This window comes from Magnolia sinica, chromosome 7 (genome assembly GCF_029962835.1).
Source record: "Magnolia sinica isolate HGM2019 chromosome 7, MsV1, whole genome shotgun sequence".
NCBI classification, from domain to species: domain Eukaryota; kingdom Viridiplantae; phylum Streptophyta; class Magnoliopsida; order Magnoliales; family Magnoliaceae; genus Magnolia; species Magnolia sinica.
The window spans coordinates 16,973,021-16,992,315 of record NC_080579.1 but is presented as its reverse complement, the minus strand read 5'-3'; the positions used below and the strand labels follow the sequence as shown (position 1 = coordinate 16,992,315).

At 38.3% G+C, this 19,295-nt stretch overlaps 1 protein-coding gene and 1 long non-coding RNA gene across 2 annotated transcripts; one reads left to right on the top strand and one right to left on the bottom strand.

The window, feature by feature from the left end:
• The first annotated feature begins 2,489 nt into the window (after positions 1 to 2,489).
• LOC131252004 (uncharacterized) lies at positions 2,490 to 3,667 on the top strand. Its single transcript, XR_009174094.1, has 4 exons — positions 2,490 to 2,963; positions 3,067 to 3,285; positions 3,387 to 3,461; positions 3,561 to 3,667. It is a non-coding gene; the product is annotated as an uncharacterized LOC131252004 (long non-coding RNA).
• A 6,019-nt stretch (positions 3,668 to 9,686) lies between these two features.
• LOC131251145 (glutathione S-transferase U8-like) lies at positions 9,687 to 12,387 on the bottom strand. Its single transcript, XM_058251678.1, has 2 exons — positions 12,020 to 12,387; positions 9,687 to 10,521 (listed from the first exon to the last, which is right to left on the bottom strand). Exons 1-2 carry the CDS (start codon positions 12,332 to 12,334, stop codon positions 10,159 to 10,161), a joined length of 678 nt encoding a protein of 225 aa, XP_058107661.1. The 5' UTR covers positions 12,335 to 12,387; the 3' UTR covers positions 9,687 to 10,158.
• Positions 12,388 to 19,295: the final 6,908 nt, after the last annotated feature.

The following is a 19,295-nucleotide window of genomic DNA, read 5'->3' as shown; positions in this document are numbered from 1 at the left end:
CTGTACACGGATTTCCTGCGATAGCCTTTAGCAGAAAGTTCCTGCACTGGGAACCTAGGTGAGGCCCACCGTGATGTTTATGAGAGATCCATCACGTCCATATATTTTTTGAGATCATTTTAGGACATAAGGCCAAAAATGAGCCGGGTCCAATACGCAAGTGGACAGCAAAAGTGAGGATTTAACTTCCACACTCGAAATATTTGTGGGGCCAAAAAAGTTTTGAATTAGGTGATATTTGTGTTTTCAGTTTATCCAAGTAGTAATGACATTATGAATGGTATGGATGGCATGAAAACATCACTGTTGACCCTGGAGAGATTTCAACGGTAAGAATTTCCCTACTCATATTTTCCTTTAGTACGGTCCACTTGAGTATTGGATTCGGATCATTTTTGGCCTTATGTCCTAAAATGATCTCAAAAAACGGATGGACTTGGTGGATCTCTCATTAACATCACGGTGAGCCCCACCTAGGTTCCCAGCACATGAACTTCATGCTAAAGGCTCTCGCAGGAAATCCGTGTCCACCCCCCCCCCGGCGCCTCTGTTAAGTAGTACCCAATTGGACGCGGATTTCAGGCTTTCGCAGGAAGTTCCTATGCTAGGAACCATTATGGGGCCCACTAAGATGTTTTTAATAAATCCACAACGTCCATCCATTTTTTGAGCTCATTTTAAGAAAAAGCCCAAAAATAAGCTAGATCCAAGACTCAAGTGGGCCACAATAAAGGAAAAGGTGGGTAGGGAAATTCCTACCGTTGAAACCTCCCCAGGGTTGACAATGATGCTTACATGATATCCATACCGTTCACAACGTCATACCTATTGGGATGAACTGAAAACAAATATACTAGTATGATTTAAAACTTCTATGGCCCATGAATATTTCAACTATGGACGTTCAATTCTCACATTTTTGGCCCAGTTGAGTATTGGATCTAGCTCATTTTTAGCCTCTTCTTCTAAAATGAACTCACAAAACGGATGGATGTGGTGGATTTATCAAAAACATCATGGTGGGCCCCACATAGGTTCCCAACGCAGGAGCTTCCCGTGAAGGCCTTTCCCAGGAAATCCGCCTCCTACCCAATCCGCATGCATCCGGATGTACCCGAGGTGGGCACCATTGTTTCACCAGTTCTGATGGTGTGGTCCACCAGAGATTAGGGTCTACTTCATTTTTGGGCCTATGCATTAAAATGAGATGGCAAAGGGGATGGATGGAGTGGATATAAAATAAATACATTATAGTGGACCACGCAATACCCAACATATCAAAGTGCAATGAGATACAAGAGTGTTAGTGGTGGTCATGTTCAATTTGAAGGTTTTGTTGTTGGTAATGGTGCTCAAGCCTACATGACACATAGTAACAATCTTCCTATTTAGAGGAATTAAGGGTCTTATGAATAATGATATTTTAGTTTTCTATTAAGTATTTTAGTTTATTTGAATTAAATATAATAATTTTATTTTTATTTATAAAAAATAATTTCTTTACAATGTAAAACATTTCCAAACGGGAGATGGGGACAAATGCGTCAAATTGATATATTTCAGACATTAACATGTTTGTTAACAAACATGCTGTTTCAAATTCAGTATTTAATTTTTAGAATTCAACCATAATTATCAAACAAGATTTTTGACTTTAGATTTCAGATTCAGTCTCATGTTATAAAGCACATACATGCACACGAAATAAGAAACCACCCATCGATTCAAGTCTATGTAAGATTCCATGATTCCCTGCCTCGTTGGCAAATCCAATCGGCCAGGCTTTTCCAAAATTCTGGCCACATGTATCGTATAATCCGAATCACCACCCCCATTTTAGGAAATACTTCCACCATTAGCTGAAACGCGGAAGGAATCTTTCCATTCCGTGAGCTAGTAAAATCCTAGCCATTCTCCATCTTCTAGAAGCCTCCCATAAGCAATCTGGAACGCTGAGTCTAGGGCTGCCCAAAAATACCGTGGCGAACTGGGATTTTGGTGAGATTTTGCCACGGCGCGAGTCGTTCCCGTTATAGAAGAAATGTTGTGATCAACGGTCCCTGCTTCACCATAAATAGGGACCCATGAGCCTCCTGAGCGGCATCCGGACCATCTAAATGTCCTGGATCATTGGATCAAACGACCAATGCAAAAACGCCATGACCAGTGGGTCATCTCCTCCAAGATAGTCGTAGAACCCATTTCCCTTAAGAACGACCCATTCGCCAATCCGAGTCGTTCATCGCGTGGCCTATCCAGTCATAAATTCATTAAGAACAATCATTAGAACCCATGCAATCATCAAACCTAACTTAAAGACTCCTAAGCTAGGATTCTCGATTCTTCCACCACTAATAACATGGCTAATCCATGATTAGTCTAGAAATATCTAGAAGCGGGTTGGGGCCTTTATATAGCCTGTTTTTAGGGAAACTTTCAAGAAAGTGTAAGTAAGGAATAGAGAGAGAGAGAGAGAGAGAGAGAGAGAGAGAGAGTCCCATGTTCACGAAGAAAACGACTGCACCCCGACTTGGCTCAAATCACCGAGTTAAATGAGTCAGGGTTGAAACTGGCTCTGCTCGTTAGCAGAGAAAGGAAGTTGAGAGAACGGAGAAGAAAGGAAGAAAGAGATCCTCCACTTCTGCTCTGTCATTCGACCATAACCTACTACCCTACCACATTTCCACCATCCCCATTTAGATCGAACTCAATCCGGGTCACCAGGAATCGACCCAGCCATTACTGAGTCCAGAAACGTTCCCTCTGGTAGAGAAGACTCGACGCTGACTCGACTCCCTCAACGTTCTGTGCCAAGATCAGTCGACTCGATTGACCAATGTTAACTCGCCAACGTGCCCCTGCCGAGTTGAACGATCTCAATAGATTTATGTGCAACAGATTTTCTATTTGCAACAGAGTCATTAGAAAGAGAATTGGAACTCCTTTCTCTTAATCAGCAGGAGGTAATACCATAACCCCCTTTCTTTTTTAAAAGAGCTCGAATCTGAGTCACTTGACTTGTTCCCAAGCCAGACTCGGTAATGGCTCGATTTCCATCATCATCAGGTTGGGGTCAGGGCATCTCGACCAACCAACAAACCGCAGAGGCTGACTCACCAAGTCTCCACCCAACTTTCCCCTCGATGCAGCCGATTTCGGTTCAATCCGAGTCACTGAAAGTTGACTCAGCTGCTTAGTTAAGTCATGGAGCCAACTTCCTGACTTGGTCAGAGTTGGTGAAAGCCTTGCTTGAATCACCCTCCTCAAGGGACAACTCCCATTTAGGTATTTCGTTAAACTCTGTTCATCAAGCAATTTACACTACCCTGGCGAGTTAACTCGGCCCATACTCTACTGAGTTAGGCTTATTTTACTCCAAATTCTAGTGTCAAGGATTACTTGAAGGGAATTTGAGAACCCACATCGAATTCAAGAATCGAGTAATTGTATAACCACAACAAGTATTTTCCTCAACTCTGATTAAGTTAGTCTATTGAATAGAAATCTCAACTGAGTTGACTCAGTTGTAACTCACTGAAATGTTGAAATGATTCATCCAGGTATTACCCACCGCTGTCTATCTTGAAGGATAACCCTTCCCCCAACCAAGATTGAATCAAGTGAGTAGTTGACAAAATCTACCTAGTCACTGGTCCAAATGTGAGTTTAAGGACTATTACTTTGATTCTAGGACTCTTGAGCTCATTTCGTAAGAACTTTCATAGAAGGAGGACATCCACACAAGGTGAGGAGTCGCCTTCTTTGCTTTCTACATTCATTGAATTCCATTATAGCCTCACCTGATAAGTGAGTTAAATTTTAGAATATAATTAGTATAGACTTAGCAAACCATAAGACCTTATGAACACGATTATACTCTTACCAATCTTACTTCATGTTGATGAATCTTGTGAACATAGTTATATTCTTACTATTCTAACTTCATGTTGATGAATCTTGTGAACATACTCATACTACTCTTGATTCATGTTGATGAATCTTGTAAACATGATTATGCTCTTATTACCCTCTCTTCTTATTGATGAACCTTGTGAGCATAAATCTACTTCTTATATTCTTGATAGTGAGTCTTGAAGACATACTTATTCTTCTAAAGTCTTACTCCATATGACAATCTTGTGAGAATGATAATATTGTAACATTCTCATCCTTTTAGGGAATTTGGAACTGTCTTATAAATTTTACATAGATTATTGACATTCTTTACTTATAAGTGCCTATCCAATCTAAGAATGGGGGATTGTAAAGAGTTACATTGAAACCGAATTAAGACTTATGGCTGGATGTTGAAGATCTTACTAAGAACTTTACAATTGGATGATGACCATTAAATAAGAAACATTAACACAAATCTAATGTTTGTGCATAAGAGTCATTACTCATAACATCCATACATAACATCTGAGCTTTACCGGGTGGTTGATGTAAGACACATCCTGTTGGGTCTACTAAGAACTTTATTTGGAAGAATTATTCTAATGTAACTCTATTGAGTGTGAAATATTGCATATTTTTTCTAATTTATACCTTGGTTTTATAAACATGATAGTGCTTAATTGATCTAATTATACATGTTTTTATGTGCCAGGATATTTTGAGAGCTTAAAGTGAAATTGATGCGAAAATAAAGATTTATGCTCAAAAGATTACTAAATGAAGATTTGAAGATTTGGAAGTCATTAATAAAGAATTCAAATGTCAAAGATCCAAGGAAACCAAGTGAGGAATGAAGAGAATCGAAGATTTGAAGTGAAGAAAAAGAAAATGAATCCTTAAATTTGTCTTTAAAAAGCATATTCCTGAAAATTATCTTGGAAAAAAACATATTCTGAAATTTCGAGTCTAAAAAAGGAAAGTTCTGAAAGTCTATTTTGAAAAACTGTGCAGAGTGTGTAAATTTGAAGCGGTTTCTAGATTTTTCCAACTCAGTGTGAAAGTTGGAGTTCCACAACTATAAATAGGACTCCCTAAGATGCTCCAAAGCATCTTCTAGGGTTTGGAAAGGTCTCGAGGAGCATAACACAAGGGTTGAGCAGCTGCCAAAGAGTTTTTCTTCTTCTCTAGTTAATTTTTCATGCTTTGTTTAAGAGATTTGGTTTCAATCATGTCTGTAGTTGGCTAAACCTCTTAGCTAGGGCTAAGAGGTGAAGCTCGTAGCGTATTTGGATGATTATATTGCTTTGATTCATGTTCTTATTGGACCTCATTGATTTCTAGTTTGATATTAAAGGAATATTTTCAGTTTTCTATGATTTATTATGACTCAAATTATAATAGATGTTGTGATAGCTTTGGATATTTTCTTTTTCTATTTTAAGATTGTGAGATTGGTAAATTCTGTTATTCACCATTCTCCTGGGCATGGTAGGGTGATGGAATCCCTTCCAATCATTACAATTCTCCTCCATTGAGAATTAGGTCAATGAAAAGTTCAAATTAGATTTAAATTGCTTTATCTTTCAATTGGATAGGATAAGACTCCAATTCCAATTGTGTTCCTTGAATCAAGTAAGGTAGCATCTTGATAGCTACAAGTGGATCCTTAGCACCCTAGTTCTCACCTTTAAATTCATAAGTTTTAATCAACATTATTCATCATTACTCTCAATTATTCAGATTTCAATTTAAATCTTTTTCTAGTTCTAGTTCTAGTTATTTTCAAAATACGTACAAGTTTAGTCCTTGTAGATTCGACCTTAGTCTTATTGAGTTATTACTACATCGCGACTCTACACTTGGGGTTGTGAACAAACCCTCAGATTTAAGTGCATTCATATCACTATGGGCCACTCTCATTGCATGAGGCTTTTCCAGGTATTTTGGTCCTCCTCAAGTGTATCTTGAATGCTTTTCCAGGGGACTAAAATTACCTTGGGCGCACTCACCATGTGATCTTTCTTCCAAGTAGCAAATCTACTTGGGTTGATCTCTTACCCCCGGACTGATCATGACCATGCACCCATACATCCATATACAGAATAAATAAATTGGTCTCTTTATAAATTATTAACTTGATTCAAAACTATCTTGGAATGCTATGATATGCACGAAATCTTAGAGCAAAATTCCCATCGAGTTATCACTCACCTTATCGTGTGGTTGCACTAAACAAATGCAGGTTTAGTGTTGGAGGAAGACCCCTCAGTTGGGATCCCAGACGAGACTGGAGAGAAGTTTGGCGAGGAAGGATACTATGACAATGTGGTTGAGCCGTTTGAGCTCAACTAGTAGTCTATGATTTACATGCTTTCGTCATTAAAACTTTATACTTTTAATTTCACGATTTGTAATTAAGTTCCTCGACTGAGGGATTTCATTTGCTAACATTTACATGTGTTAAACTTCCTTTTTAATGCTCTTAAAATCTATGGCTTGTATGGTAATTGTCTTACATTATATCATGGGACCTTCTATAAATAAGATGTATTGTAGTAGACTTCATAATGTAATACTCGGGTTCTCAACAAGGAGCGATCACCCTCGAGCCATGAGAACCAGGGTGTTACATTCATACTCGCTGGCTATGGCTCTTAATACTCATGCACTTAGAAATGGTATGCATTTCAAATATTAAGCCATGAACCGGCTAAATTTTCAAACCTATAATTGTTAAATTGTTAAGTTGTAGTATAAAAATAAGGTTGGTTGAACAATCCTAAGCTCTAACTAGCTTGTTTTTAAAATATAACCATTGGATACTTTTTTTGTTTATAAATATTTGGTAAATGTCCAGTAATCTAATATTTAATTTTTTGTTCATGATAAAAAGAAATTGGAAGGTTTAATTTGAATTATTTCTATGCCATGGAAGAAATTTCCGTGTAATTTCAATCTACTTGCTTATCATCTATCACACTCGGCCAGATTATCAAAGTATTTCTGATTTAGAACTATATTAGCTTGTTAACTTCCCATTGCTAGTCAACTTAGACTTCTAGATAATTTAGTCATTTAATATCAGAAGTTGGTACTTGTCATCCATCATCATCCTTCAAAGACTTCAATAGATTATCAAACGAAAGAAACTCATTACATTCATTAAAAATGCAAGCAACGAAATACGAAGAGAGGGCATGTTGATCTCGACCTTCCAACTTGTGGCCCCTATTGTGGACGGAGCATAGCCTAAAATCCATAATGATGATCCAATCTTTCCTACTTGATCTCACCCATCGAATTTAGATGAGTGGCTATCTTCGTACTAATAACCCATCCGACGACAACCAAGCGGAACATTAGGATTATCCAATCCACATATATTTTTTTTAATCTATGCTCCATCCATTATGTCCACATGTTCCTACTAAACAATTCTTTTTCTGTGTCGTGTCTTGAGGTAGAGCCTCATATTGAGATACTTTCTTAGTTAGATCGTAAAGATTTGTGAATTATGTTCTAATAAACTTCTTTGTCGAAGTTTAAACTCTAGACTATCCTCGGCCAATTGATTAAATTCTACCTCGGTCGTAACTACTTTGCATCGAATTTTTGCTCTTTTAAACTGAACAATATAATTTTCAATCGATTCTCCTGAAAATTGACAAAATCGTGCAAGTTCAGGCATAAAAATTTTCCTGTCCTTATAAAAGAATCGGGCATGAAACTTTTCTTCCATTTCTTGCCAAGTTTGGATCTAATTTGTAATAAATTAGAATACCAAGTAAATGTTACCCTAGTTAGTGAATGGTCGAATAATTGTAAATTATATTAACTATTATTTACCAGTTCCATACACTGTATAGTCAAGTGACCTATATGTTCTATGATCGACTGACTAGTATCACATGTAAATAGTGTAAAATCGTATTGATAATTCCTCGACAATGGATATTGTTGGTCGACCCAATCAGGATAAGGCTTATGATAAATTGGATTAGTAGTTCAGTAAAGAACCTGGCCTGCAACCTCCTAGACCAGCTACACAATTTGATTACGGTTCTAATGTTGTTGCCCACTCATTAGAGGTGACTTTAAACTAATCGGGTACTGCTCCTCATTATAAGGTTAATTTCTGGGCAAATGTTGCTCCTCAAGTATCCGTTGATTCCTAGCATTGGGGACAAAATTCTTATTATCATATTCAGATTGCCTGAAATCCAGAAGTAGTGGTGTATTTCGCACGTCTTGAACTGAAATAAGGGTAGGATGTGCATTTCATTGTAGAGTAGGTGCCTGTAGTATTGGCTATACCGGAGGTAGTAGTGCCAGATTTCCAACTGAACTAGTGTCAACTTATTGGTCAGGTGCGATAAGTGCTATTTTAGCAAACATAGCCATCAATCGATTCATGCTTTTGGCATGGCTACCCATCCATCTATTAAAGGTTTCATTCTTAATATGTGAATTCCGCGGTGTGCTGAATTCTCCTTTACATGTTGACCATCTTGGCTGACAGAATCTCAAAGGGTTCAACACAAGATGTCAATGATCTATCTGGATTTGGTAGAATAAGCACTAGACTGGGTGATGGATTCACTTGCTCGAGTGCTTGCTAAATCTACGACTACCTTACAAACATGATATTCATTAGCTGTAGCATTACTTGCTAAAGAAGCATTTCGACCACCTTGTCGGCACATGATTCCACATAACTTTTACACTGGTAAGTATAATCATTGCCCTACCATTGTATCAAAATTTGTCTTTTTGTACGGCCGGTGCAAAATGAATATTTATGATAGCCAAGTACTTGTTTGAGTCTCACCGGGTGTAACATCCATATCTCTCTCTTGTTACATTTTTATTTTTTATTGTTCTCTTCTCTCTACCAAGTGATGTTCCTCTCAATCACTTCTTGCTCTTTGACTACATTCCACTCCTCGATGCCTTGGCTACACTATTTTCCGGTCACCTAATGACATGTAGCATTAAATTGATGTAGTTATGATTCTGCGGAAATTACTCTAAATATCTTATAAAATCTTTTAAAAAACTTATCTCTAGTCTAATGCCATATGTCACTATTCTATTAGCTTTTTCCGAAACCGTACAAAATAAGGTACAACAGGTACGTGATCATTCTCCTTTTCTGAATTTCATCTTAAAAGACAAATGCGTTAAAGACCCAAAATTTGCCGGTTTATTCTATGAATATAGACATCCGAAATTTAAAAGTTCTGATTTCTCCTTTCAACCAAACGGACTAAAATCTCTATTTACGATGTGCTGACGGGGTGCTTTTTTCATACTCTGGCTGCCTATGGCACTTGATACTCATGCACTTGCAAATGGTATGCAATGCAAATACTAAGCCAAGAACCGCTTAAAATTTCAAACCCATAGTTATTAAGTTGTAGTATAAAAATAAGGTTGGTTGAACGATCTTAAACCCTATTTGGCTTGTTTTTTAAATATGACCCTTAGATATTTTTTTCATTTCTAAACATTCGTTAAATGTCCAGTAATCTAATGTTTAATTTTTTGTTCATGATAAAAAGAAAAGTGTGCCCATAGTTTAGAAGGTTTTATTTGAATTATTTGTATACCATGGAAGAGCTTTCCGTGTAATTTCCAACTGCCTGCTTATCATCTATCACACTGGGCCAGATTATCAAAGTATTTCTGATTTAAAACTATATCAGCTTGTGAGGTCTACTTCCTATTGCTAGTCAACTTAGACTTCTAGATAATTTAAGTAATTTAATATCAGAAGTCGGTAGCTGTCATCCATCATCAGTCTTCAAAGACTTCAATAGATTACAAAATCCAAGAAACACATTACATTCATTGCAAAAATGCAAGCAACAAAATACAAAGAGAGGGCATGCTGATCCAGACCTTCTAAATTGTGGGCCCTATTGTGGACGGAGCATAGCCCAAAATCCATAATGATGATCCAATCTTTCCTCCCTAATTTCACCCATTGAATTTGGATCAGTGGCTATCTTCGTACTAACAACCCATCCGACACCAATCGGAACATTAGGATTATCCAATCCACATTTTAAAAATAAAATAATATATATATATATGCTCCATCCACTACGTCCACATGATTTAGACGGCCTGGATCTGTCTACATGTATGATTTACCATAATTTAATTCTGACATACCTACATTGTAGCTTACCCCTTTATTCTATTTATTTCACACATCACTAACTAGGATGATGCATCAACCGTCCATTGTAGGCAACATCAGTAGACAGGTGCTTTGGCTGCAAAGATAGCTTCTTTACGAGCTTTGAAGAATGCAAGTAACTTTTCTCTAGGGGGCATGCTTTCTTTCACCACACTATCGCTCATGAAATCTTCAATCCATTTGCATAAGATGGGAAACTTCTCTACATCCACCAATGTGAGTCCTACTACTTCTTGAAGTACTCCAAGCCAATGAGCTATGTAGCAAGCAGTAATGTCAACCAATCCTATTGAATCTCCTCCAAAAAACTTCCCATTAAGAGCAGACTCTAAGGTCTTTAAGTTCTCCAAGGACTCTTCAATGAACTTCTCTTGCTCCTTCCCTTCACTCCAACAAGCCATCCATGTTGCCAACATGCACTGCCAGAATCATAACAAACATGGTGTTTGAAGATTGTAGATAATACATAAAATAATGGAATTTGTTAAAATACACCTAAACCACATGGGCAGTCGAACCCATAACCTCATTGTTGAAACGCACTGTCTACCCCCATATTGTGGTCTTACTTACATGCTAAAAATCACAACAATTAGGCAATCATAACCATCCAATTTATGGTCCACCTATCTGTATATTGTATCTTGACCATTCATTTGTGGGGTCCCACCTATGGTCGACCATGGATCATTAGAATCATTTTGATACCATGCAATCGAACATTGGATCACTATGTTTGTTTCCCTTAACTTCTAAGGGTTGTTTGGGGTGAGGATTTGAGGCAGGAATTTGTGAAATCCATAGATTTAATTTTCATTTCTCATTTTTCTTTTTCTTTTTTCTTTGAGCATTTGTCAAATTTGTGGATTTCACAAATCCCAAATCCGCAGCCCTTAGATTCATGGATTTGGGGCAAATCTAAATTCCCCAAATAACTAAGACTTTGGAAATACACAAAGGAGCTTAAAAGTAAAAAAGAAAAGTTATTCCATTACAATGAATATCCCGACATACTACAAAGGCTTCGAAATCCAGGCATTTGTAGCTTAGTTACTAAACAACAGAAATTGAAATTTGCCAAATCTATATTCAATGCAAAATCAGTGGCAAGTTGGCCAATTTATCAAATCCATAGTCTCATTTCGCTAATCCCAAATAAAACCTAGATATAAAAAGTTATTAACATTTAACATTGTATGTGAATTTTCACGTCTACTTACTGATATGGAATACCCAAACCATGCAACAGTTTGTCTCCAACAAAAATATTTGGCTCGAGCTTTTAGAGCAAATGGTTATTTGATATAGTATCATAGCAAAAGGTCCAGGGCAGCATATATATAGAACTCACCAATCCAATCATATATTATGCATGACTTACGTATAACTTATTTTTAGATTATGGATTCTTGGGTCCTTACTCATGCCTCAGTAGCAGACTCACAACAATTTCAACTCGAAGTCATGGGTTCCAGTGCCAATTGTGGTGAAATTCCACTGTGGTGTGCGTATGTGTGTGTGTGGAGAATGGTCCAATTGGAAAATGGTCCAATCATCAGGTGGCGTACTTCGTCCCAATCAACACATAGCCAACGGTCTGATTCGTTCTACCATACTGTCCACATAATGATTGTATTGATTCGATTCCTAAGGTGATCTTTACCATGTGTTTAATATTTAGCATGGATTAGATGTTCTACACCAATTACCACATAAGCTGGAAATAAAGAATTGCATGTGAAAGTTCACATACAACATTGTAAGTGAACATTTCTCCAAAAACAAAAACCATAAATAAATTGGAAACTAGCAGGGAAGCTTGGTTGTTGGTGAACATTATGAGTGTCTAGAAATGATCTGACGCTGCTAACATTCACCAGCAACAAACTACCAGTATTGGTGTTAAATCCTTCGTACCTTCTCATCGACGAACTTGGCCCAAAACCGTGCCGTCGCTCTCTCTAAAGGATTTTCCGGCAGTATTGGATACTCCTTCCATATTTCATCAATGTATTCAAGGATCACAAGCGACTCAGCGATCGGTTTTCCGTTGTGCAAGAGCACGGGAACCTTCTTGTGCACAGGGTTGTATTGTAGAAGCAATGGGCTCTTGTTCGAGAGATCTTCTTCAATGTACTCGTACTCAATGCCTTTGAACTTGAGAGCTAGCACTACTCTACGACTAAAAGGGCTCCCCCAGTTACCAAACACCTTCAATGCTACCTCAGCCATTGCTCCTTTGCACTCACTCAAAAAATGATGTTATTTTAGTGTGTTCTTTTTCTCCTAGAAGATGGTGCATTTTATAGAGGAATTGGATAGGAGAAATTTACGACTGTGGACCCCACCTTTTATCCAGTGGTTTTTTTGAAGCAATACAAACTTAGAATACGCAGTTGGACCTCCTCGTACGGAGTCGGAATTTCAGGACGAAAATACCCCCACCTTCCTTTCGAAGACGAGCGCTGACGCTCCTCCAACCGAGAGTTGTACGAACGGCTCAAAAGAGATCAAAGTAACATGGCCCCACAGCCATGTATTTATTATATCCACAACGTTCATCCATATTTCGAGATCATTTCGGAGCATTATCCCAAAAAAAAAAAATCATATCCAAAGATCAACTGTTCCACACCACAGAGAGCAGCGGGGAAATTGATTTTCACCGTTAAAAATTTTGTAGGGCCCACCATGACATTTATTTTCCATCCAATCTATTCATAAGGCCACAAAGGTCTTTATGAAGTGCTAAAACAAATTTCATAATGATCCAAAATTCTGTAACCCTGAAAAGTGTTTCAATGGTAGACGTTCAATTCCCCACTGCTTTTTACAGTGTGGTCCACTTGATAGTTAGATCTATCTTATTTTTCATCTCAAGCTTTAATATGAGCTTGCCAAATAGATGGATGGTTTGGATATAACACAGACCTCATGATGGGACCTACAAAAGTAACATTGTATAAAAAAAAAAAAAAAAAAAACATCACAGATGGCCGGCAGCACTACCGCCGGTTTGGCGGCAGGATCGGCGGCAGTGCCGCCGGATAGGCGGTAGTGTCGCGGCAGTTTGACTTTTTTTTTTTTTTTTTTTTTTACATGGAGAACTTTTTCTCCCTTACATTTTTCTCTAATACATAATTAAGTAAATATGTATATATAAGTGTATAAAAATATTTTTTTTGTCTTTCAATTCATTTCTTTGTCTATTTATTTAACAAGCATATCTCCTAAACTAGAATGATTTACTTAATGTACCACATATGATTTTGGGGTAGGAGAAGCTAATTAAGCCAACCAACTTAGTTACTTTCCAAGATTCCATCGGGTCGATGGTCGAAAATCCATTTCATTCAGTTTGTAGTCAATTTCAATCACTTTGCGGTCAAACTGGAAATTCAGCGGGGCAAACATGAAATTAAGTGAAGCAAACAAGAAATTGAGTGGGGAAAACTAAAAATTTAGCGGGTAAAATATGAAATTAAGTAAGGCAAACATGAAATTAGGGCTGAAAGTTGGGCCGGTTGGTTCGGGTTGGTGCTCAACCCTAACCCAACCCAAGGTTCCTATACCTAAACCTTAACTGGGTTGGGAATTCTCAACCCAAGCTGAACCCAAGAGAGCTCGACGGGTTGATTAGGTTGGTCGAGTGTATACATGTCTATTTGGGAGAGAGAAATCCGATATATCTTATTAGCTTAAGTCCTTGGAAATGACGTGGACAAATAAGACCCGACATCACTAGTGTACCTTCTACACATACAATCCACACTCAATTATAATTTATAAGTAACTAATATATTGATTGGGTTCGAGTTGGGTCAGGCAACCTGAGACCTCAACCCAAACCCAACCTAAGTTTTATCGGGTTGGTGTTTGTATAGCCCAATCTTGAGATCGGACCTGATATATCCTGCCTGAGCCTAACCTAATGTCGAGTCGGTCACAGGTCGTTCGAGTTGAACCCGCCCAACTTTCAGTCGTAGATGAAATTGAGGGGGGCAAACATGAAATTGAGCGGAGGAAACTATATAATCAGCGGGGCAAACTAGAAAATCAGCGGGGCAAACTATGAAATCAGCGGGGCAAACTAGAAAATCAGCGGGACAAACTAGAAAATTAGCGAGCAAACATGAAAATCAGCGGGGCAAACTAGAAAATCAGCGGGGCAAACTATGAAATTAGCGACGCAAACTAGAAAATCAGCGGGGCAAACTATGAAATCAGCGGGGCAAACTAGAAAATCAGCGAGGCAAACATGAAAATCAGCGGGGCAAACTAGAAAATCAGCGGGGCAAACTATGAAATCAACGAGGTAAACTAGAAAATCAGCAGGGCAAACTACAAAATCAGCGGGGCAAACTACAAAATCAGCGAGGCAAACTAGGAAATCAACGGGGCAAACATGAAATTGAGCAGGGCAAACATGAAATTCAACGGGACAAACTAGACAATTAGCAGGGCGAACTTAATAGATATTTTCATTGCTTAAGCCGATAAATCTAAACTTATTCAATGTTCAAATGGACCACACCAAATGAAATTTTTAATTGAACTTCTATTGTTGATCATTTCTTAAAGGTTATAGAAGTTTTGGATCAAGCTTATAATTGTTTTTTTCTATTAATCCATGTCTGTATGATCTTATGAATAGGTTTGATAACAAACAAACATCACTATTGGGCCCATTATGGTTTCAACGGTGGAAATCATTATGCCCATTGTTTCCCGTGGTGTGATCCCTTGGAAATGACGTGGACAAATGAGACCCGACATCACTAGTGTACCTTCTACACAAACAATCCACACTCAATTATAATTTATAAGTAACTAATATATTGATCGAGTTCGGGTTAGGTCGGATAACCTGAGACCTCAACCCAAGCCCAACCTAAGTTTTATCGGGTTGGTGTTTGTATAGCCCAAGCTTAAGATCAAACCCGATATATCCTACCCAAGCCCAACCCAATGCAGTGGGGAATTGAACATCTACCATTGAAACCCTTTTAGGGGTTATAGAAGTTTTGTATCATTATGAAATTTGTTTTTCCTCTTCGTCAGGTCTTTGCGACCCTATGAATGAACTCAGATGAGGAGGATTTCTCACAAACATCACAGTTGGCCCCACCTGAGTTTCTAATGGTTGACGCTCATTCAACACTGTTTCCTGTAATGTGGTATAGTTGAGATTTGGATATACCTCATTTTTGGTATCATACCATAAAATGATCTGGAAAAATATATGGACGGCATGGATGAAAATCATACATCATGATGGGGCCCATAAACCAGCGACGATCCGCCATTGGCGGGTGGCAGGAGGAGTACCCAATCCGTTTCTGTGAAAAGGAGGGGTATTTTCGTGAAAAACAGCGGGGCAAACTAGAAAAATGGCGGGGCAAACTGAAATATGAGTGGGGCAAGCTAGAAAAACAGCAGGGCAAACTGAAGTATGAGCGGGGCAAACTAGAAAAACAGTGGGGCAAACTAGAAAAGTAGTGGGGGAAACATGAAAAATAGCGGGGCAAACATGAAAAACAGCAGAAAAAACAAACATGAAAAACAATCAAATCTCTAAAAATAGTAGGCAAAAAACAACGGGGGAAACATAAAAAACAGCGGGGCAAATTAGAAAAACAGCGGGGAAAACATGAAAAACAGCGGGAGAAACATGAAAAACAGCGGGCCAAACTAGAAAAACAGCGGGGGAAACATAAAAAACAGCGGAAAAAATAAGAAAAACAGCAAGGGAAACATGAAAAACAGTGGAAAAAATATGAAAAACATGAAAAATAAGAAAAATAATGGGGGAAATATGAAAAACAGCGGGGGAAACTAGAAAAACAGTAAGGGAAACATGAAAAACAGCGGGAGAAACATGAAAAACTCTATGGGCCCATCATGATAGATGTGTTTTATCCATGCTAGGTGGCTGTCCATTTTACCAGCTCATTTTAGAGTATGAGCACGAAAGTGATGCAGGTTTAAACAAGTGCAGCTCAACATTTTTGGGGGCCTTAGGCAAGTCATAAAAATAAGGCTTAGAATTTAATTTTTTGAGAACTTAATTAGCAATAAAGTAGGTAGTTGTGGTCCTAGGTTTTAGGAGAAGAATTTATTGAGAATGATGTTATTATTTTGAAAGGAGACGATAGTGTTGGACTATTATTATTGATAGTTCTAGTTTCTAGGATTTATTTTTACTAGGAGTTGGAAACATGAGCTCCGCTATTTTTCATGTTTCCCCCGTTGTTTTTCATGTTTCCCCCACTATTTTTCATGTTTTTTATGTTTTTCCCGCTGTTTTTCATGTTTCCCCCGCTGTTTTTCTAGTTTGCCTCGCTGTTTTTCATGTTTCTCCCGCTATTTTTTTAGTTTGTCCCGCTGTTTTTCATGTTTCCCTCGCTGTTTTTCTAGTTTGCCCCGCTGTTTTTCATGTTTCCCCCGCTACTTTTCTAGTTTGCCCTACTGTTTTTCTAGTTTGCCCCGCTCATACTTCAGTTTGCCCTGCTGTTTTTCTAGCTTGCCCCACTCATATTTCATGCTTACCTTGCTCATTTTCATGTTTACCCCGCTCTTTTTCATGCTTGCCCCGCTCTTAGGATCGATACCAAGACCTCAAGCGTTAAAACGAGGTATTTCCACTCAGTCTGCCAGTTGAGCTATGGATCTAGGTGATAGCTAGATCTGTCTTATTTTTCGTCTCAAGCCTTAATACGAGCTCGTCAAATAGATGGACGGTTTGGATATAACACATACCTTATAATGGGACCCACAAAATGCCGTAGGAATTATAACGAAAAAAGAAAAAGAAAAAGAAGCTAGTGAATTAGGGTCAGTGGGACCCTATAACTAATGGTGAAAATAAGTGTTTTAACCTGATAGAGGGAGGTGGTTTCACACATACTGCATAGTGGGCTATATAGCCCATGAGTGTAGGCCTATTTTAGTTTGCCCCGCTGTTTTTGTAGTTTGCCCCACTCATATTTCAGTTTACCCTGCTGTTTTTCTTGTTTGCCCTGCTCATATTTTAGTTTGCCCCACTGTTTTTCTACTTTGCCCCGCTCATATTTCAGTTTGCCCCGCTATTTTTCTTATTTGCCCCGTTGTTTTTCTAGTTTGCCCCGCTAGATTTTCAACCATCGACCCGAGGAAATCTTGGAAAATAACTAGGTTGGTTGGCTAAATTAGCTTCTCCTACCCCAAAATCATATGTGGTACGTTAAGTAAATCATTCTAGTTTGGATCCTTACTCTTGCTCAAGTGGTAGACTCTTACGAGTTTCAACACCCGGTCAAGCGTTTGAGTATCCATAGGTGGTGAAATTCCACTAGTGTGAGTGTGTGGGGGTGTGTGTGCATGTGTAAAAAAAAATCATTCTAATTTAGGAGATATGCTTGTTAAATACATAGATAAAGAAATGAATTAAAAGATAGAAAAATATTTTTATATACTTATATACATATTTACATAATTATGTATTAGAGAAAAATGTAAAGGAGAAAAAGTTCTCCTCCAAAAAAATAAATAAATTTGCCAGACTTCTCCAGCACTGCCGTCGGTTCGGTGGCACTGCCGTGGCTGCCTATATGTTTGTTTTTTTTTTTTAATGCTTTTATGGGTCCCATCATAAGGTCTGTGTTATATCCAAACCGTCCATCTATTTGGCGAGCTCATATTAAGGATTAAGACGAAAAATAAGATAGATCTAACTATCCAGTGGACCACACTCTAAAAGGCAGTGGGGAATTGAACGTTTACCATTGAAACCCTTTTAGGGGTTACAAAAGTTTTGGATCATTATGAAATTTGTTTTTCTTCTTCATCCAAGTCTTTGTGACCCTATGAATGAACTTAGACGGGGAGGATTTCTCACAAACATCACAGTGGGCCCCAACTTAGACGGGGGAGGATTTCTAATGTTTGACGCTCATTCAACACTGTTTCTAGTAATGTGGTACACTAAGATTTGGATATACTCATTTTTTGTCTCATACCATAAAATGATCCGTAAAAATATATGGATGGCATGGATGAAAAGCATACATCATGGTGGGGCCCACAGACCACCGAAGATCCGCCATTGGCGGGTGGCAGGCGGAGTAGCGAATTTATTTCTGTGAAAAGGAGGGGTATTTTCATCCTGGAATTTTTTGTCCGTACGGGGGAAACATAAAAATGAGCGAGGCAAACTAGAAAATCAGCGGGGGAAACATGAAAATGACGCTTGAGGCAGTGCGCAACATTGACAGGAAAGCTAGAGGCGGCAATCTCATTCTCAAGCTTGACCTTGAGAAAGCCTATGATAGGGTGGATTGGGTTTTTCTCAAGAAGGTAATGATGTGATTTGGTTTTAGTGACAGATGGATTTCCTTGATGGAGGCATGCTGAGAAAATTGCTGGTTCTCAGTCCTTTTCAATGGAGAGCCTATGTTGAAGTTAAACGTTGATGGCTAGGCTCTGTTAGATCCTCTCATGTGTAGTGTACAGGTTGTTTTCCTAAAAGGTGGGGTCCACAGTCGTAAATTTCTCACGATTCAATGCGTAGAGTTTGACAGGGGAGTGCCGCGACAGTCCGACCTTTTTTTTTTTTTTTTTTACATGGAGAACTTTTTCTCCCTTACATTTTTTTCTAATACATAATTAAGTAAATATGTATATATAAGTATATAAAAATATTTTTCTATCTTTCAATTCATTTCTTTGTCTATTTATTTAACAAGCATATCTCCTAAACTAGAATGATTTACTTAACGTACCACATATGATTTTGGGGTAGGAGAAGCTAATTTAGCCAACCAACCTAGTTATTTTCCAAAATTCCATCTGGTCGATGGTCGAAAATCCATTTCATTCAGTTCGTGGTCAATTTCAATCACTTCGCGGTCAAACTGGAAATTCAACGGGGCAAACATGAAATTAAGTGAGGCAAACATGAAAACTAGAAATTTAGCGGGTAAAACATGAAATTGAGTAGGGCAAACATGAAATTAGGGCTGAAAGTCAGGCCGGTTGGTTCCAGTTGGTGCTCAACCCTAACCCAACCCAAGGTTCCTATACCTAAACCTTGACCTAACCCAACCCAATCTTAGGTTGGGAATTCTCAACCCAAGCCCAATACAAGAGGGCTCGACGGGTTGATTGGGTTGGTCGGGTGTATGCATGCTAATATTTTCATTATTATATTAGTTTA